Below are 22,040 nucleotides of genomic sequence, written 5' to 3' on the forward strand. Positions count from 1 at the left end.
GGGGATGTCAGTCACTTTGGAAAGGGAGATGCAGTTAAATGGCAAGGTGGGCTTTGTGGCAAATGGTGGGGACCAAAACATGGAGCCTTCTACGTGGATTCTTTCCAAGTTCGTGGAGTTTGGTGCTTTCTTGGGGGTTTCTCTAAAGGGTATGGAGGAATTAACAAAGGCATTTCTCATAGAGGAGGGAAGGGTGCTTGAAGAGAAAGGAAGGAAAGGTAGAACAGAAAGGGTGTTTTTTAGACTATCTTGGGGCTTCACTGACAATGGAGGGTCAGATAAATAGGAGTGAAAAGGAGGGAAAAAGGGGTAAGGATTGAAGGGAGGGTAGGGGGAGGGAATGGACAGCACACTTAGACATTTTCTTTTTAAAAATGAAGGTATTTTCTTGGAATAAAGGCTGCAGAAGTGTGGTGGAAGGTGCACATACAAGAAAGTGGAAGGCAGACATCCTTTGTTTACAGGAAACTAAAATGGAAGTGGCTAAATTAGCACCAAGTAAAGCTGTCATCAATCCAATATGGTCTCCACCAGCTGATGGGTTCACAAAACTAAACTTTGATGGGAGTAGTGAGGGCAACCTCCCAGTCCTTCAGGTATTGGAGGAGTATTCAGGAATGAGGAAGGAAAGGTTATTGCCTCATTCTGAGTCGATTGGTGGAGATTCTCTTAGAGCTGAGATCTTGGCTGTCCTGGAAGGTGTAAAAAGCAACGTTTAAAAACTGACCCAGAGGCCGAACCATTTTTGCCTCCAGGTTGCGGGGTCACCAGTTCGACCGGCTGGGTCGAATGGTTCAGACCATGCCACGTCAATGCATATATGTATTAAGTATATATGTGTGCGTGTGTATGTTTTACCAGAAGCAAGAGATAGAAAAGTTGGTACAGGATCTCTTGGATAAGGGCTTCATCCAATTCAGCCACAACCCTTTCTCTTCACCAGTCTTGTTAGTTAAGAAAAAGGACGGAGGGTGGAGGTTTTGTGTAGATTATCAGGCCCTAAACAATATAACCTTGAAGGACTGTTACCCCATTCCAGTGATTGATGAGTTGATGGGCGAGCTCCAACAAGCTAGGGTGTTTTCCAAGCTCGATTTGCACTTTGCAGGCTGGGTATCATCAGATTAGGGTCCATTACAGTGACATCCACAAGACTGCATTTAGGACCAATGATGGCCATTACAAATTCAGGGTCATGCCGTTTGGGCTGACCAATGCTCTGTCTACATTCCAGGCTCTAATGAATGATCTATCCAGATTATACCTTTGGAAGTTTATCTTAGTTTTTTTGATGATATTTTGGTGTACAGTGTGGACTGGGAGACCCATCTGGCCCATTTGCAAATTACTCTTGGGGTTCTTAAACAAAATCAGCTTTTTGCTAAAGAAAGCAAATGCAGTTTTGGACAAACCAGGGTCCATTATTTGGGCCACATAGTGTAGGAGGGTAAGGTAATGGCGGACCCAGAGAAGGTATCATGCATGACAAATTGGCCTAGGCCCAAAACCATTAGGGAATTGCGGGGGTTTCTCGGACTGACTGGATACTACTAACGTTTTATCCAAAACTATGGCAAGATAGCTGGCACAATAACTCAGCTACTCAGAAAGGATTCCTTTGCTTGGAACCCCACGGCCCAGGAAGCTTTTGAACTTTTGAAAGAAGTGGTATCATCCCTCCCTGCACTCATGTTGCCCGACTTCAGTAAGAAATTTGTAATTGACAGTGATGCCTCTCAGGGTGGAATAGAGGCTGTCCTGATGCAGGAAGGCAGGCCCATAGCCTTTTTTAGCAAGGCATTATCTGGCCAGACTTCAGCTAAGTCAGCCTATGAACTAGAGCTCATGGCAGTGGTGTTATCAGTCCTGAAATGGAGGCCCTATTTGATGGGTTGGCAATTCACTATCCACATGGACCATCAAAGCCTGAAATACCTCATGGAGCAACGGGTCTTATCCCCTTAACAGCATAAATGGGTGTCCAAACTGCTCAGGTTTGATTATAAAACAGAATACCGAGCTGGGGCCCAAAATAGAGCAGCAGACGCACTCTCCCGGAAGGAAGAGCTCGGACCCATGCTAGTATCTCAACCCATTTTCACTCACAGCTGAGTTACAGAAAGAGGCAGATCAGAGCCCACAGTTGCAAGCAATACGAAAAAAAATGGGCAGCACAGCCTGAGTCCACCCAGGATATACAGTCCAAGGTGCCACTCTGTTCTATAAGGGCCGACTAGTTATACCTGGTGATTCAGCTCACATTCCCAAGCCACTGGACAATTTCACAGCATGGCAGAAGGGGGACACTCTGGGGTTCTTCGTACATATAAAAGACTGGCCTTTCTATTCTTCTGGAAGGGGTTGAGAGCCAAGGTGCAGGAGTTTGTAGCTAACTGCTCAATTTGTCAGCAGCAGAAGTATGACACTCAGCTTCCACCTGGACTGTTACAGCTGCTGCCTATTCCGGACCAGGTATGGAGTGATATTTCAATAGATTTCATATCTGGACTTCCAAAATCCCAGGGAGGGAAAGTGATATTGGTTGTTGTAGACAGATTTACCAAATATGGCCACTTTGTGGGCTTGCCTCACCCCTACGGTGCTGCCATGGTTGCTGAAGTTTTTACCAGGGAGGTTGCTTGGCTCCATGGTACTCCATAGCCAATTGTATCAGATAGGGTGTTTATGAGCAGATTCTGGGAGTTTTTCAGATTGCAAGGCACTAAGCTGAAGAAGTCCACTAGCTACCACCCGCAAACTGATGGGCAAACTAAAGTGGTGAACAGGTGCCTAGAGACTTATTTGAGGTGCTTCGTCGGAGACCTTCCGGAATCATTGATGAAGTGGTTGCCATGGGCTGAGTGGTGGTACAACACCACCTATAATGCAGCAGCAGGTATTACCCCTTTTAAGGCCTTGTATGGGCGAGATCCACTTCCTATTAATTCCATATGAACGAGGTTCAACATCAGTGGCCACCCTGGAAGATCACATACTGAGGAGGGATTCCATCCTCAAATAACTTAAGGCAAATCTGTTGAGGGCTCAGCAACTAATGAAGAAGGCCTATGATAACGAACACAGGGATGTGCAGTTTCAGGAGGGGGATTGGGTCTTACCTAAATTACATCCCTACTGGCAGGTATCTTTGGCTCATCGGACTTGGAGCAAGCTAGCCCCTCGATATTTTGGGCTCTTTCGGGTTGTGGAAAAGATAGGAGCTGCAGCCTACAGATTGGAGCTTCTGTCCTTGTCTAAAATCCACCCTGTGTTTCATATTTCGTTGCTCAAACGAAGTCTTAAAGAAGGAGATATACAGGAAGCCTCTCTTCCTGACTTCACTGAAGATGGGTCTCTGGTGACTGAACCCAAAGCTCATAACAGATTTCCGATGGGTTAGAAAGAATGGCAGAGTGACACTAGAAGCATTGGTGATATGGGATAATCTCCCTGTTGAAGATGCCACTTGGGAACCTTACCTGAAACTGCAAGAAGAATTTACACAGCTAGACCTTGAGGCCAAGGTCTGTCTCAACCGGGAGGGGAATGTTAGACCCAGCCCAATCCAGCCCCTCATGCCAGGCCCTCATACCGGACAGCTGGTTTTTAGCAGGAGGCCACGTCCACAGAAGTTAGTTGGCGCAGACCCAAAAGCATAACAGAAATGATTCAATTACAGTAATTATATAAGGGGAGTGCTTGTATGGGAGAGGCATGGAAAATCAGATTTGAATCTTCTCTTTTCTTTCTACTCTTTTCTCTCTGTTCTGTTCTGGAGGGTGGTTCCTCGAAAAACCCTGGTTAGGCAGTTCCTAACAGGTTGCAAGAGAGTTTTATGACCATGGGAACTCATCAAAACCAAATCATCCCGTCATGCACTCATTGGGTGGTTTGGCCTTTGATTTAAACTAATTTCTCAACATGTTAGGCTGCCTTGATTTTTCTAAATTGTCACATATATAGTATTCTTTATGCATTATAAATATTATATTTGTGTATATGGTAATATACATACAAATACACATACACAGGGGTTTGGTTGGCATGAGCCCGGCTCGCATTAGGTGTGGGCTTGATATTGGCCTGGGATGGGCTGGGCGTGCCAGGCCAGGCAATGCAGGTCTGGGTAGAAATGATCAACCCTACTTGAAGTGCTTTGGTAAGATCTACATCTGCTTGCTTTTGCTACTTTGAATTGTTTCATATGTCATGCTTTGAATTTGTTTCACATGTCATGCTTATGCATCTTGGTTTGAACTTGTAAGCTTTTTAAAACATTTAATTTCTTTGAAACTCAACATTTACTTGTTTTAATTCATTAACTCCCTAGTATATTTTACGTCCTTGCGTTAGCCTTCTTATGATATTAACTTGTTATAGATTGTCTTATTCCTATTTGATTGGTGTTTAGCTCCAGATCATCACCCACATATAGTTTTTAACTCTAGGCTTTCACCTATAGACACTGTTTCAGGACCTTGAATGGCAAAAATTGTTCATTTTTGTTTCAACTGTTCTAATGGCAGAGAGAACGCTTGGAAGAGCAAATTAGGCAGCATAATTCTAAGAGACAGCTGATCTCACAGATAGATTCTGCCGAAGAGAAAGGAAAGAAAAGTGACGATGACTCCTATGAAGTAACTCTAGATGAAGATTTCCTGACGGCCCTGGAATATGGAATGCCTCCAGCATCAGGAATGGTATGGTTAATCTATTCAACTTCTGCTTGTATAGTTGCATGTGAGGTTCATGGAAGTTATCATGAATAGCAATAATCATTTTGTTTCTTGAAATGGAAACTATAATTGGTGCCTACAACCAGGGATGGTTGCTGTGGCAGGTCCATAAAAACAACTATATCCAGAAAAGAAAAAAATAGTATATGCTTTTTCCTGTATTTTTTGAACTTAATTATGTTATACAGAAGTTGATATGATTAGCTATTTTACTACTAAGAAAGTAACTAGTTATTCTCCTGATCTGTACTTCATCTCGTACCAGATGGTGGAATATATTGCTTAGTGGATGTTGCACCGGGATGGTCCTCTGAAACGAGCTCGGATCTGCTACCCATGAGCTGTTTCCACATCTCTACCCACGAGACATTACAGCTGTGCATTGGGAATATCTCCCTTGTCATTCATGGGGAGATGTTCCCAGAGTTCACATCGGCGTCCCACAGCACATCCCAACTGTGTATTGGGAACATCTCTCAGTGACAAGTATGGGAGATGTTCCCAATGCACGCTGAGATGTGCATGTGGGTGCTGATGTGATCTCATGTTCCCAATACACGGTGGTGGTTCTCTGTGGGTAGGGATGTGGGCACAACTTGTGGGTAGCAGATCCCAAGTGCTCTGAAACATCAAAATATTATCCTAGGTCATATCCTAAGTTGCATTAGAGCACAAGCATGGCTTTTATTGGTAACTTGTTGTCCACTAACATTCTGTGCATTTTCAATTGATTTTTTTGGTAAATGGTGATTAAAGATCATATTTTTTTTTGTTAATCCATAGAACTTACTGCATCTTCCATTGATGGCAATAAAGTTGCAAATTTGTTGATTGCGGTAGATTCTTTCTTTCATAGAAAACTTGATTTACAATTGAAGAAATTTTCTCAGCTGACTATAATGAAAATAAATATTTTTCAGGGACTTGGGATTGACAGGCTAGTAATGCTTCTTACCAACTCTGCTAGCATTCGGGACGTTATTGCATTTCCTGTTCTCAAGATTCAGCAGTAGAGGTTTTTCTTTTTATTTTGCGAAGTCGGAAGAATTTTCTTTTCTTGAAATGCAGAGAACCCCTTTTATCTTTGGCATAGGTCGGTGTTGATTTCTATAAGGCCAATTCTTACTTTTGTTCTTTTTATTTTCTTGGAACATTTCGAGGATAATGTCATTTGTTATAGCAAAGAAAAGTAAGCCCTTGATGCCCATGTATATCAAGATGGTTACCATGTATAATTGTAAGTATTTTTAACTAATTTATTGTTTATTAAAGCCTTTTGCTGTGTCCCAATGCATCTGCATTTGCCAATGTCTCAATTGAGAAAATTAAACAGGAAATGTTTTCAAAACTCGGCTCTTATGAAGTCAATTGAGAAAATTAAATTCAATGCTCCAAATTCTGTACCCCAACCGAGCCCAAGTAGTTGAAACCCCAATCCTAACCCTAACACAACCTGATGATTTCAGGTCGGTTGGCCTAATTTTTTCACTTGTGCTTGTTAAAATTTCTTACGCCTAAGACTAGTTGTTGAGGTCAACTTAACTTTAGCATTGTGACATTGTCATATGTACAAGAACATGTATTCACGGATACATGATTGCACGCATGCATGCATGCATAATAGATATCATAGTTTTTGAATCACCTTTGATCTGGACGGTTGGATCATTTGGTCTGGGAACTGTTTAGGCAATTGGTCCATTTTACCCCAAACCCAGTTCCTAGTAAAAAACTGTTGAATCAGTCAATGACCTGTTGACTTGGGTGGTTGAACCGTTGATCCATTCAACGATTTTTTGTTATTTTAATTTTAATTATTTTTGGTTATTTTAATTTTTTTGTCAGAACAGGCTGTCCATTCGAATTGGATGGTTGAACTGTTGATCCAGAAACCATTGGCTAGACGGTTCCGGGTTTGGGTTATTTTTTAATGGGAGGGTAGTCCATCCCCTAAACCCAAAACCCCCTAACCTAGGTGCAGGTGGGATTCCATCCCAAATCTACACTACAATCAGCAGATCTTACCAACCAACTGGTTGGCATCTTGCATGAACTGTCAAGGGTTCATTACTTGACAAGCAAGAGATTGCAGATTTAATTTTGAAAATAGTCACCTTGTAGAAAAAGTCGCAAGGGTCTAGGACTACCGTTGGGACTAACATTGGGTAATGGCCTTTTTACTTACAAATATGAAGATATATTGGATTTGGATGGAGTCAGGTTACTCAAGGCCTCAATCCTAAACCAATCCAAAGTTAAATGAGTCTTTTTCATATTTTTGGACCCCAATCATAATCTGAAATGCAACCCAACCCAAGTTGTAGGTTTGTAGCCCCTGTCAACCATTTGGTTTGATCACACCAACCAGCACAAAAGAAAGAAAGTATTGAAATTGGGAAACGATTAAAAGAAAACTGTAAACTTGTGGTTTTATATACCTATAACAATTTTCAGCTTTGTATTGATTCTACTGAATACTGATCCCAACTGACCCAACTAGTAAAGGTCTTTGAGACGATGGGTTCAAGAACCTTGTTTGAAATATTAAATATAATTTCCATGGGAAATAAGGAGGGAGCTAAATATGAAGTTGATGAATCATGGATGATGATTTGGGGTGCCACGAACGAGTGGATTAAAATAACGGAGCTGATATTAGGCCTGTAATGACAAGCTATGTATTTTGCTGCATCTGGGCTGGGGTAATTTCCATTTAGAATTTGGAGCTTTCATTTGATAAAGGAGGCACCCAAGAGCCCAAACGTCTTTAGAACAGTGTATCTTCGGACCATCATGCATGAATGAAGGCATTGTACATAGAAGTTTAAAGTATTTTCCATTGAAGGTCATCATCATCATCATCATCATCATTATTCATGTCTTATCCCAACTACATGGGGTCGGCTATATAAATCCTGTTTGGCCAATCCATTTTATTTAAAGTCCTTTGGGGAAAAATAGCAGTTTCTTCTTCTTTTATTTTTTAGATTGTTTGTTTAGGGAATCCAACATTGTAAATCCTATATTAATATTCCACTGGGTTCAATTTCTTGAAATCCTAAAATTACCTCATTCTTTGTAGGTCCATATCTACAACGGAATCCAGTATATGCTTTACCTTGTTTCATTTCTTTGCATAGAAAATCAGTAAATAGACACTTCAAATACCATGAAAACCACAAACCAGATTATAAATTCTAATTTTTTATTATTGTCCGATACATCACATTTTGCCCCTTTAATGTATTTTTAGCTCAGTTTAGAAAGAGTATAAATACAAATATGTACATTGCAAAGCCTTCTAGTTCGTATTTCTAAACCTGTATATGCTCAATGTGTAGTGTGCCTATTTCTAAACCTTGTATTTTGTTTATAATTGTACTGTGCATATTTGTATTTGTACTCCTTCCAAAACTGAGTCCTAGACTGTGTTTGGTTGCAATACAAATAAATTTGCATTGGTTCAACATTATGGTAGTGCAAATGATTTATGTGTACATTCTGATTTATTTTTGTTTCAAAATTTACCTTATTTTCTTTGGTTGCAGTATAAATAAAGTAAAATAAGACCTAAAACAGAATGAAGTAAAACCCAACACAAAATTAAACCAGAATTTGCATTTTTTTCATTTGCACTCCCATGCATTTATACTAGTACAAATGAGATTGCACTGCAACCAAACACAGCCTTAAGAGAAAAATGGGCGAACAATAAAGAGAAATATATCATAGTAAGATGAAAAAGATATGAAAAGCAGAGAAATCCTCGACCCGTTTTTATCGTTTGGCTAAAAAAGTAATCATGGCGACTAGCCAGAACGAAGGGCCTATTCGTGTTAAGTGGGCACCCTACAGGGTATACACACACTTCAGTAGTTGAGAGTAAAACCCTAGGAAATATTTAAGCAAGCAACCCTCTATTTATTATAATGGTTGTTAATGAAGGAAATCAAATTACATATGGAGCTCGTTTAACATGAAAATTTCTTGGAGGAAAAAGGGAGAAGAGGAGAGAGAGAGAGAGAGAGAGAAAGAGAATAAACCAAATACTATACAAGGAGAGAAAAAGAGAAATAACCAAATCCAAAAGCATCATGAGTGAAATTTGCTGCACACAAGCTGCAAACAAAAAATAGAGAGAAGAGACGGGGCCTATGTACATGTATATGCATATGTATATGTATATCTTGGTTATGAGATGTCAATGCATATTGTGAAAGCCATGCCTTGAAAAGGCCATTTCTCTATTATGATGCCATTTACAGGAAACAAGGCATAGGTGTACACATTTCACCTTGAGTGTTGCATGAATGCATGAAGGCAGACACACTTCTTTTAAGCAATACAGGGCGATGTTCTTGCCCTCGACTTCTGCACACATGAACATAACCAGCATAGAGATCAGGAGAACTACAGCGACTCTGTTGTTGTTGACCATCTTCTCTTTTCTTTCTTTTTCTCTCTTCTTTCTATCTCAAACTCTCAATTATGTCTACGAAACCTTTTTCTTGAAACTTTAGAAAGAACAAGAAAAAGGCTTGTCGACCTAATTTGAGGAAACCAGGTTTTATAAGCTGGTGTAGAGAAGAAGTGGAGAAAGCAGGGAAACGGTCAACTAACAGATCACCCTCCCTCAAATAACGATGGACCTTCGATATTTGAGGGTCATTTGACCGTTTCCCTTCACCACTTCTTCTCTATACCAGCTTATAAAACCTGGTTTCCCAACTATGTCGGCAAACCTTTTTCTTGTTCTTTCTAAGTTTCAAGAAAAAGGTTTTACAGACATAATTGATCAGAGTTTATTGAGATAGAGAGAAAGAGAGAGAAGAGATAGAAAAGAGAAAGATGGTCTACAAGAGAGCGGCTGTGTTACTCCTGATCTCTATGATGGTTATGTTCATCATGTGTACGAAGGTCGAGGCTAAGGACGTAAATTGCAAGCAAGAGGTGTGCTTGCCTTCATGTGCTCATGCGAGTCACGAGGTGAAATGTCTAAAATTATGCCTTAGTTACTGCCAGTGGCATAGAAAGAGATTTTCGAAGCTTTCGAGCAAAGAGAAAGAGATTCATGGATTGGAATCATAACTAGGATGTACAAACCCGGCCCTCTCTTCTCTCTATATTTCTTGGGAGCTTGTTCCAACTTTATCATCCTCTTGTATTTATTTGCTTATATTCTTTTTCTCTGGTTTTGATTTTTGACTTTGCTCTGAACTTTTTGTTTCTCTTTTGTTTTCTATGAAACCAAAAGTAAGATTTTTTTTGTTTTTTTTTTCAAGGTAACCAAACACTAAGACATACTTCATGAAAAAAAAGATGTAAGTTGGATGGATGATAACTTCATAATAAAAATAAAATTATGCTTTTAATTAACGGGTTCGACTATGATATAGAAAATATATGATATCTGAAAACTTCTGATTAGTCAACTGGAATCATAAACATGGTAGCCAATCAGGTGTTATTTATCATAAAGGGGGCATTTTTTTTTTTCGGATTTTGAGAGGGGGGAAAGTTGGTCAATGGGATTTTGGTTCCCATTGACCAAGAATCCCATATTCTTTTTTTAGATTTATGTGGTGATCAGGGAAAATTTATTTTCCTGGGTACTCCTAGGTGGGTAAATAACTTTCCCACATAGAGGAAAAGTTGCCAACACTTGAATGGGACACAAATGCCCTTTTTAATAATGGATTTTTATGGCTAAAATGGTCATTGCCTTATTTACATGAGAAATAAAACATATGTAAATGTACTTACCTGGGTAAGCGTTTCCCAGGAAAAACTTACCCAAGTAACTGCATCTACCTGGGTAAGTAACTTACCGAAAATCGAACGGGGCCAAAAGGTAACAAGGGATATGCAGTGGTCATTTTAAGATGAATCTGACTATGATACCAATCATGCCTAAAAAACTGACAACCAATCAACCAAGGAAAAATCTAATGCTGCCGGAAAGATATGACACCGGAAGGGTTTTGATCATCAACCAACCCCCTTTTAATTTGATAAACAACCACCTAATTGTTTGTCACTTTTTTCTGGTATCATGTCTTTCCGGTATCCAATTCATCAACCGGTATCATTCAATTGATAACCAATCAACTGGAATTCATTCAAATTCATATGGGTTTCTCAGAGTTAAAGTTTTCTTTCCAGTATCACGGGCATTGCGAAGTTGTAATAAGAAGAGACCTGTGATTCATGGGTTGGTATTAAAGATGCCCACGCTAATGGGGGAAGGAATGCATTCAGTTTTCTAATAGAAATGAAACAGAATTACTTGTAGTTGAGTTTAAATAGTCCCATGCATGTTTTTTTTTTTAATTTTTTAAAATTAAGAGAAAATACTATAAATACTAAAGGGGTTGGGAAGCAATATGAGGAGGAGAGAGAATAAGCTGATGTGGACGACTGCATTTTAAGTATAGCTTGTTTCATACCAACTTGCAATCCTGGACATACACCTTTAAAACTCCTAAGTTTTTATCTTCTTAAAACTTACCTCATAATGTAAGCTTTATCCAGCTAGTGTTTTTAAAATCGGACTGAACCGGATGGTTGGACCAGAAAAATTGGGAATCGGTCACTCTGTTTCATCCCAAAGCCATTTTTTGGTTTAAAACCGTTGATTTGGTCAGTGAATTACCCAGGTGATCGAACCATTGACCCAAATAATAGTTTTTTTGGCCATTTTTTGTTTTTTAATTTTTTTTGTTAAAGTGAATCATCCGTTTGAACCAGATGGTTAGATCATTTGATCTGGAAATCAAATCCAAAACAGTTTCCTATCCGGTCCAATTTTAAAAACTTTGATTTTATCTATCTACATTGATAAAATCAACCTCTAGATTAAGAACCAGACTTTGTTAAATCTACCATGTGGTTGTCATCATCATCTAATCCTTGTTCCCAACTAAGTATATGGGTGGTCTACATAAATCTTGTTCCACCATTCCTATCTATTCTATGCCATATTAGTTATACCCCCTTTACAATTTCAGTCAAATGTGAAGATTATTTTACAAAGGTTGCATCTTATTTGTGTTTTTACGTCTAAACCATACATCACAAAAGTGAAAATATGTCTAATTTAGTAAAGGGTGGTTTATGCATGAAGTGTTGTCAGATGGTTCATAGTAACTAAGATACTCCCTTTTTCAACATAATAAAGGCTTTAAAAAGCATAAAATAAAATTTATTAATTTCAGTATGGTTTTCAAAATTGGACCAGAAGTGAAACCGTTTTAGCCATCAGTTTCCAGGTCAAACAGTTTGACCATCTAGTCTAACCCTGGGTCAGATAGTTTTTGGGTTCAAAACTGGCCCTGGACTCATGACCTACCTAATTCAACTGGTCCGACCATCCAGTTTAATCTGGTCAAAACCATAGTTTTCAGATAATAGATATGTAAAAAAAAGAGGGTTTTTTTTTGGCTTTTAAAATATCAGGCTTCACTTTTATCAATGGAGCTAGAGTGAGGTTTTAGGAGGATAAATGGAGTGGGGCTGGGAAGTTATGTGATGTGTGGCTCAATGCTATGAAGTTAGTGGTGATAAGGTGGTTTGGAGCCCCAAGTTGTAATATGAATCAATCCAGTCTGAACTGAGGCTCTTGATGTATGTTTTGCTTTGAGTTGTCATCTTAACACCTGAACAGCTTGTATCTGTTTTTTTTATTAATAAAATTTTATATTTTACTTTTCAAAAAAAATTATCAAATTCCACGTATATTAAGTCACTTGTTCCACCCCTTGCTAACAAGTCATCGGTTTTATCCACAACATTTTAAGTCCAATTTGATCCCTTTTACACCTTATATATCTTATAGATAAAAATACCTTCATTTATATTTCTTGAAGGGACAATTTTTTTTCTAAGGTGGAAATGAAAAGTTGAAAAACCAGGTCCATCAAAAATAAAAAATAATAATTTAAGATAGTAAAGCTCTATTTGGTGTTTATAAATGAGGATACTTTCTATGCCAAAAAATGAGCTTATATACTTCAATTGATTTCAAAATATATTTTAAATAAAAACTATTATTTTATCATTGTGGGCATTTTGGAAAAATATCTATTTCTAGCTTGATTTTGTCTTCCAATAATGGGCATCGGAAAAACTAGGGCTGTAAATGATATTATCTGATTGTCCAAATTCAAATTTGAATTCATCAAGGGTGATCCAAATTTGATCTGTTTATAATTGGATAGAAAATGGATCCATACCCCTATCTGGTCCAATAAAATTCAATTCGATTTGATTTATGTTAACATATATGCTTAAAGGGTTCGACTATGATATAGGAAAAATAACTGGCTAATAAATTGAAATCACAAACGTGGGAGCAAATAAGGTATTATTGGTCAAAATTCATGGGTGAATTTATATTGTTGGTCAAAAATAACTGATTGGTCAAAACTCTTTCCATATCATATCTTTTCTGTATGATAGATTTTCCCATCTATGTTGTATATATTAATAAAGATACATTGTTGTGCTTTTACTAAAGTGCCATAGATACAAGTTTCATATAAGTATTTCTCAATTTATATTGTTCATTAAAAACAATATCAAACTCACTTTTAGTTCCTTTTATAATATTTTGACCATTTTTAGTGTAATATACTTATTCTATTCAATATCTGATTTCAATCTGAATTGGATATATTCAAATCCGATATAAACCGGATGGATAAGATCTGATTCAAATTTGGACCTTCCATTTGATCTATTCGTAGCCCTTCTTGTGACCTTTGGGCTGTGGAAAATAAATGAGCCCAAAAAAGTGTTTTGAGCGATAGTTGCTTTTAAAAATATAATAAGAGAAAATTTTCCGTTAGTACCTTGTACTTTGGGCCTAGTGCCACTTTGGTCATTGAACTTTAAAATGTGACAATTCAGTATCCAAACTTTCAAAACGTGTCAATACAGTACCTGTCGTTAAGTGACATTTGAAAAGACACAAATGCTCTTTGAGTATCATCTAATTTCCTTTATCAACCATTCAAACGTTGACAACAAATGAACAGTCTCAAATCCTTTCTTCTTCTATTCAAGAAAGTTGGGGTCACATCTTGGTGGGCATTCTGGTGACTCTAACTTTCCTGAATGGAAGAGGTAAGGATTTGAGACTTCATTTTTTTGTCAATGTTTTGATGGTTGATAAAGAGAATTAAATGATACTTAAAGGGCTTTTATGTTTTTTAAAATGCCACTTAATGGCTGATTAACAGTAGGTATTGACACGTTTTGAAAGTTTGGATACTGAACTATCGCATTTTAAAATTTGGAGACCAAAGTGGCACTAAGCCCAAAGTACAGGGTACTAATTCCCCTCTAATAATCTAAAGTTAAAGCACTTTTATGCTCTAAAAAGTTGGAACTATGTGCTTAATTTTGGGCTTTACAAGCACAAATCTTGAAATTTATCCAAATTAAACCTTACTTTTATAACCCATTTGGAGGGCTTCGGCTTTGGTTGAGCAGCTTTCCAGGTTTTGCACAGCTTTTGGCTTTCCACATGGAACCCAACCTTACAATGCCAAAAGCCACTGCATGAAAGCCCTCCCAAACAGCCACTTCATGTATACACTTGATAGCCTGATAACAAATTATTGGCAACCAAAGCTGAATCTTCATGTATATATGCCAGGGAGTATTTTCTTCTCTTTGTTCATCTTCCTGTTATGCTGAGTGCCCGATTGGAAGGGCTGAAGCGCAGCATCTTCTCGCTTTCAGAGGTGGGCCCCAACGGCATGTTTGGTGAAAAAATCCCAAGAATTCAACTGTTGTCTGTCAGTCAGTTGATCAACTGGCTTTCAAGGGCTGTTTGTATCTGAAGCGCTTCAAAGTAGCTGAACCAGCCTAGATGTTTTCTGGAACAAGATTGAGCAAAATCATGAGAGAATGGTTCCTTAGAAACGAGTTGGTTCTTATCCCTGATTCTGGGAGCTGGGAGGAGTTATTTCTTACCTTAGAATGAAGAAGCATGAGCAGATAGAAGGAAGCAGAAACACAACAAGCAAAAACGAATCCTTTCTGTGTTTCTGGTTCAAAATATATAATTATATCAATGCAGCTGGTCAAGTATCTTCTACAGACAATTATCACTGCTGAAATTCAGTTTCTTGCATCTTTATTAGAAAAAAATTAAAGAAGCTGCTCTACCTTAATCAAAATATACACAGCTTGAAGGACACCCATCAGCATAAAAAGCTTATGAAAGCGGTATTTAAATCCAACTCAAATAAGAAAAAGGGGAGAAAAACAAGATCGAGAGAGAAATTAATTAACTTTGAGGTGAGAGCAGTTCTAGTTATAAATTTTGGTAGAGATTATTTCATGTGCTGTTGGTATGAAAGAAATTAAAACAAATGTAAAAGCCAAAACTCGATTTATTAGAGAAATTAAGTGTGGAGACTGAAGAGAGAGCAGTCCCAATAAGAAATTTTCTTTTCATATCACAAATCCATTAATGGGGGGATTAGAAAAAGTATCTGCATGTTTCTTTATTTGCTAATTGTTTCTGTCTAAGATCAATCAAGTGCACATTCCAAACAAAGCAAAAGCAAAATAAAAAAAAAAGTTGCAAAATGTGATTGCAGATTTATTCATTCATTCATTCTGTCTCAATACAAAGAAGACTGCAGGAACAGTGTTGAAAAGAAATCGCCATCTTGTTCATGAGGATCAGACGGTGGTGGGTGGGGCACTGAAACCACCCAACTCTCTGTCAGATCAGTGCAAAAACTAGATGAGAATCGTATCCTAGGGCCAGGTCGACCCACCACCACAGGTGAGCGTGCAGTCTTTATTACAGTAATCTTCGGGCTGAGCTCGGAGGCAACCATTGAAGCAATCTGAGAAGCATTGACTATCAGCAATCGCCCCCGGCGCTGCACACAGCACCAACAAGGAGATGAAGATGATTGCAATAAGAAGCTTTGAGTTGGCCATGCTTTTCAATCTTTTCTTCAAATTTGAAATCTATGCCACTCACACAATCAAATTTAAAGAAAGATAAAAAGATCAGATAGGAAGCTCATTGAATTGGCACTTTTACTATATATACTTGGGGCTGGCATAGAGTCCACCTGGTGAGTTCTAGCTTCATGCATCGAGTATGTGGTTGAAAGGATCCTGTTATTATTAAGACAAATTCCACGAGTTGAGAGAGAGAGAGAGATTCATATTAGAATCAGCCTTCTGTGTTCATAATGATTCCGGGCAGTTGAACCATTTATCCATTCGTCTCAGTAAATGGTTTGAACTAGTGGCCCAAGACCCAGTTTGATATTTTGTGTATATGTGTTTATATGGGTGTATTATATATGTATGTATGTATTTGCTGATGTGGCACGATCTAATTCGTTCAACTCAAATCGATAGTCAAATCGATCGATAACCCACAATTTAGAGGCAAAAATGATTCGACCTTCAAATCGGTTTTTAAAAATATGGTCTTATGCCTATTAAATCATTAGAGAGGATTGTATTATGTATGTATGTTTATATGTTTATATGTATGTATGCAATTATGCATATGTATGTTATTATGTTAGTATATAAAATAATTATTTTATTAATTAAAATTTATCAAGTCTTGGATTTATTGATGTATGAATATCATAATTATAAATAAATATATTTGTTCAATACATATTAATTTATAATTATGTAAAACCTATTAGGGGTCGAACCCCTAACCATGGGTTCCGAATTTAGTGATAATAATTTATTATCATAATAGCCATGAAGGCCAGGTACAGATGAAAGAGAACCGCCCATCAAATCTGGGCTCTTGACCAAGAAGCTTACAGATATCTTCAACAATGGCTCTATTAACCGATCTCACTTTCGGGTTCCAATTGAGAGCTGAAACATTGGTTCATGCATTATAGTGAAATTATTATCTAAAACTTATTTGTTGTGCAATGCATGATATATTGATTTTATTGTATTTCTTCATATAAACTATATGTTTTCACCCTATGTTGATGTGTTATTATGCTCAGTTAAACTTTAGATTTAGTGTTGTTAATGCATCTATGGGATTTATTGAAATTCCACCAATACCTTTATCACTTTACCCTGTTTGTTTTCCTTTTGGTCATTTATCTAGGTAAATGCACTAATTTGGATAAGTGTATTTATTTGTGTTCTTTTATTTCCCATATAAATGAGGCAATGACCACTTTACCCTTAAAAAGAAAAAATTAGACTTATCCACCTGGGAGATGAGGATTACTTACTCGTGATACCTAGGAAAAGTGACTTTTTCATAGGTTCCAAACAAGGTTTTTAAAACCGACCCGAACAACGAACCGGTTAGGGGTTTGGTTCTTGAGTCGAATGGTCCGACCGTTCGAACTGAACGGACGACCCATTCTGACAAAAAAAAAAAAAACAAAACCGGCCAAACTGTTGAACAGTTTGAACGGTTCGACTGCCCAGGTCAGTGGTTTGCTGACCAAATCAACGGTTTTGGGGTAAAACGGAACTGATCACTTGAACAGTTCCCAGTTTTTCCAGTCCGACCATCCGGTCCAATCCGGTTTTGAAAACCATGGTTCCGAATTAAACCTTAAAAAGAACATGGAAAAATCGGTTAATGAGAACCACGATCCCATTGACCAACTTCCCCCTTCAAAATCCTGAAAACAAATGGGACTTAAGACATATATTTCAATATCGACGCTTTGAACCTTGATCATAGAAAAATGGCATTTCTTCTAATTTTTGGCAAGTCATTTTTCAATCAAAGATTGCCAGATTGGTTCTCAACAACTGTATATTTCTGGAAAACACCAATAAAATCAGAATATGATGATTTGTTTTCAATGTCCATTTCCAAGGAAACCATTCACTTGAACCAAATGCAGCCTAGGTTGGGTCGAGCTAAGTGATTCTGCAAGAGAAAGAGTTAGAGTGCCCAAGTTGCTTATACTCAGGGTGGGCACTCCGATGCTTAAGTTAGCAAAGAGTTTTTAGAAGTTGTTGAGAGATTAGAGAGTATGAGAGCTTAATTGCACATACCTCTTCAGGTGGAAATGAGACCTTTATATAGACATGAGTACTTAGAGACCTTCTTGTAATGGGTCTCAGGTTCTTGTAGAGCCATTTCCGTTAAGTCGGGAGAGTAATGACGTCGGTTACATAATCTGCGCAGGGTGCTAAAGTCCGTTGATTCGCTCTGATGCGTGTGATGCGGGTAGGTCGTCCCAACGGTCGACTCATTAATACTCCGGACAATTCGGATTGGCAACAGATCTATGTGACAAATCAGTGAGCGTGCCTTATAGGTCGCCAATGGTACTTACCATAACTCGGTCGTTCTCTGAGGTAGGTCGCTTCTTGCCCAGAGCCCTTTCAAGTCGGCTAGGCCAAGGTACTCTAGGTCGGCCTAGGTGAGCTGCTACTAATTGACTTGCCGAGGTGATCCGCTTACTTAATGTTGAGGTGTCATTTGAAAGCCACGTGGCATGGTGATATTATTCGGAGGACCAAATTACCCCTCATCAATTTGTTTTCCTATTGAATATCCATTTCCAAAGAAACCATTCACTTGAACCAAATGCAGCCTAGGTTGCAATTTGCAAATGACTCGAGTGACAAAACAGACTACTCTTGAAAAGTGCAAGTTGCTAATATTAGGGTGCAACTCGGGTGGGTTGGGTTGGGTTGAAGGTCAAACCCAAGACCAACCCTAAGATATAAACTTCGGCCTTGGGCTTGGCCCAACCTGCTTAACCTAACACGACTTGGGTTGGGCTTAAGCTCGGCTGAGCGTGTTGATTGGGTTTTAAAGAATTTATGGCTGTATTTTTGTATAGACAAATCATTTACTGGGCTTTAGAACTCAACTTAGAAGCATAATCGATTAAAAATATATATAGATTTCATTAACAAATCTATATATACATATTTTATACAATAATACATAATTACATGCATACACAATTAGAAAATATATTTCTTTCCATAAATATGATGCATATATGAATGTATTGTTTGGGTGGACTTGGATTTGGTTCAATCTGGGCTCAAACTACCTGAGATCTCAACCTAAGCCCAATTCAAATTTAGTTTAGACCTGAGTAAGCCCATCCTGAAGCCCAAAAACTCAGGAGCAACCGTTGTAATAGCTCGGGTTGGGTTGGGTCAGATGGTTTGGTTTCAAGTTGGGCTGCCCAAGTTGCAACCCCAACTAATAATTTCAGATGTTAATGTCCATCCTAACATATCTTTGAAATATCAAATTGTAAAAGTTAAACAAAAAAAGTGTTGTTTGTCAAAAATTCAAAATACACAATTTTTGTGTATCGTATCAATACCCTTGGACCCTATAGAGCATCTACAATACCATCATCCAGATAAGATTCAAAATATTACAATATATCAGTGAATATATGATATGATATGTATTGAAAAACATTTTGTCCACTACTATTCTAGATAATGAACCAAGTAAGAAACAAAAGATGTACAGTCCAAAATTTTAGAAATTCCACATTGTTCATGTCCAGTGTTTACATTCTCATTATAATTTATGCACATTCCACCGTCGAACTTTCTATTTTTTTTCATGTATAATAAGGTTAGGGTAGATGAAGGTGATGTTTGGCATCCATGATGATTTCTTGAAAACCATTGTCATGTTGGATCTACATCAGCGTTAGAAGAATCAGAGTTGAAATTCCTGTTTGGTTGGTCGATTTTGATGTTTTTAAGGAAATCGGTTCTTGAAATCAGCCTTTTTCAGGGATTATCTTTTTGGTGATTTCCTAATTTCTATTTGATTCCAATTTCTTTGTGGATGACATGGCATCCAATATGGCATTTAATAATATCTCTAATACAAAAATAATTGGCCCTTGAGAATCAGTACCAAACAAACTCAGTCAATTTCTCAAAAAATGGCTTATATGGCAGAAATGATTCCAAATAACAAAATTTACTAATTTTTGAAAAAAAAAACACTGATTTCAAAAGTCACCAATTTTTGAAAAAATCGGTAAGAAATAATCAGCATCAATGCCAAACATCACCAAAGTAAGTCTATGCTCTTAAAGACCAAGTAGTTTTTGGATGCTCACTTGGCATTACACCAAAAGAAGAGGCACAATATCAAAATCCATATAACAGGACACTGTTCTGCCCTCACCCACCATGGTGCTTGTGGGAACATGTTAGAAAAGTATTTTGTCGTGAGTAGATTCTAACTCATTGGCTACATGAGTCATCTCTTATCATTTTGTTTTGTTTTCATGAAAAGACAAATCAGGATCCGCACTATGTCATTATCAGAGTTAGGCAAATTTTTTAGTACCAACTACCAATCTCACTTTGGACACTGTTCTGTCCTCAGCCACCATGGTGCATGTTGGAATGCTTTAGAAAAGTATTTTGTTGTGAGAAAATCCTAGCTTATTGGCTACATGAATCCTCTCTTATCATTCTGCTATATTCTATGAAAAGACAAATTAGGATCCACACTATCAAAGTTCGGCAAAATTTGTAGTACTAATTGCCAATCTCACTATGGACACTATTCTATCCTCACCCACCATGGTGCTTGTTGGAACTTGGAACTTGTTAGAAAAGTATTTTATTATGAGCAAATCCCAGCTCATTGGCTACATGAGTAAAGACAAAACAAGATCCACATTACTAGAGTTTGGCAAATTTTTTAGTACTTATTTACTGCCATTTCACTGTGGACACTGTTCTTCCCTCACCCACCATGGGGAACGGGATTTGCTCCTCACACTTGGGTGCCTCACATGCACATCCACCGTGCATTGGGAACATCTCCCTTGAATAATAACTTATAAGTACGGGAGATGTTCCCCATGCATGATAGGATGTGCATGTGAGGCGTGTGTGAGGCGCCCTATGTGAGGAGTAGATCCGATCTCCCACCATGATGCATGTTGGAATGTGTTAGAAAAGTATTTAGTCATGAGCAGATCCTAACTCATTGGCTACATGAGTCATCTCTTATCATTCTATTATGTTCCATGAAAAAAGATAAATCGAGATCCACACTATCAGAGTTTGGCAAATCTTTTAGTACTGACTACCAATCTCACCGTGGACATTATTTTGCCCTCACCCACCATGGTGCATGTTGGAATGTGTTAGAAAAGTATTTAGTCATGAGCAGATCCTAGCTCATTGGCTACATGAGTCCTCTCTTATCCTTCTATTCTGTTCCATGAAAAAAGACAAATCAAGAACCACACTATCAGAGTTTGGAAAATCTTTTAGTATTGACTACCAATCTCAGTGTGGACATTGTTTTGCCCTCACCCACCATGGTGCATGTTGGAACATGTTAGAAAAGTATTTTGTCGTGAGTAGATTCTAACTCATTGGATACATGAGTCCTCTCTTATCATTTTGTTTTGTTTCATGAAAAGACAAATTATGATCCACATTATCAGAGTTTGGCAAATTTTTTAGTACAGATTACTAGTCTCACTATGGACACTGTTTTGTCCTCACCCACCATGGTGCATGTTGGAATGTATTAGAAAAGTATTTTGTTGTGAGAAAATCATAGATCATTGGCTATATGAGTCATCTTTTATCATTTTGCTCTATTTTATGAAGAGACAAATCAGGATCCAAACTATCAAAGTTTGGCAAAATTTTTAGTACTAATTGCCAATATCACTATAGACATTATTCTGTCCTCACCCACCATGGTGCTTGTTGGAACGTGTTAAAAAAGTATTTTGTTGTGAGCAGATCCCAGATCATTGGCTACATGAGTAAAGGCAAATCAAGATCCACACTACTAGAGTTTGGCAAATTTTTTAGTATTGATTGTCAATCTCATTGTGAACACTGTTTTTCCCTCACCCACCATGGTGTATGTTGGAACATGTTAAAAATGTATTTTGTCGTGAGTAGATCCCACCTCATTGGCTACATGAGTCCTCTCTTATCATTCTATTATGTTCCATGAAAAAGACAAATCAAGATCCACACTCTTAGAGTTTGGCAAATTTTTAGTACTAACTACCAATCTCACGATGGACACTGTTTTTCCCTTACCCACATTGGTGCATGTTGGAACATGTTAGAAAAATATTTTGTCATGAGCAGATCTCAGTTCATTGGCTACATGAGTCCTCTCTTTCCGTTCCATGAAAAAGAAAATTAGGATCCACTATATTAGAGTTTGGCAAATTTTTTAGTACATACTACCAATCTCACTTTGGACATTGTTCTGTCCTCACCCACCATTAGGGATGGATTCAAGCGGAGCAGAGCCGAATATTTGGCTATTCG

The 22,040-nt window shown here is 37.9% G+C and overlaps 1 protein-coding gene across 2 annotated transcripts in view; it reads left to right on the forward strand.

Annotated features, from left to right (window-relative positions):
* OVA5 (Lysyl-tRNA synthetase, class II) overlaps positions 1 to 6,026 on the forward strand; it is a 40,869-nt gene extending 34,843 nt beyond the window's left edge. Inside the window, exons 13-14 of one of the 2 annotated variants that reach the window (XR_737570.3) lie at positions 4,032 to 4,159; positions 4,527 to 4,617. Coding sequence is in view for 1 of the 2 variants with exons in the window: in XM_010278075.3 (XP_010276377.1) it covers positions 4,527 to 4,700; positions 5,657 to 5,749 (267 nt within the window). In the remaining variant the exon portion in view is untranslated. Of the gene's footprint in view, positions 1 to 4,031; positions 4,160 to 4,526; positions 4,701 to 5,656 lie in introns of those variants that run through there. The other variant, XM_010278075.3, reaches the window with a different exon arrangement.
* The last annotated feature ends 16,014 nt before the right edge of the window (positions 6,027 to 22,040 follow it).

This window comes from Nelumbo nucifera, chromosome 2, assembly GCF_055504915.1.
Source record: "Nelumbo nucifera cultivar China Antique chromosome 2, China Antique-T2T, whole genome shotgun sequence".
NCBI classification, from domain to species: Eukaryota; Viridiplantae; Streptophyta; class Magnoliopsida; order Proteales; family Nelumbonaceae; genus Nelumbo; species Nelumbo nucifera.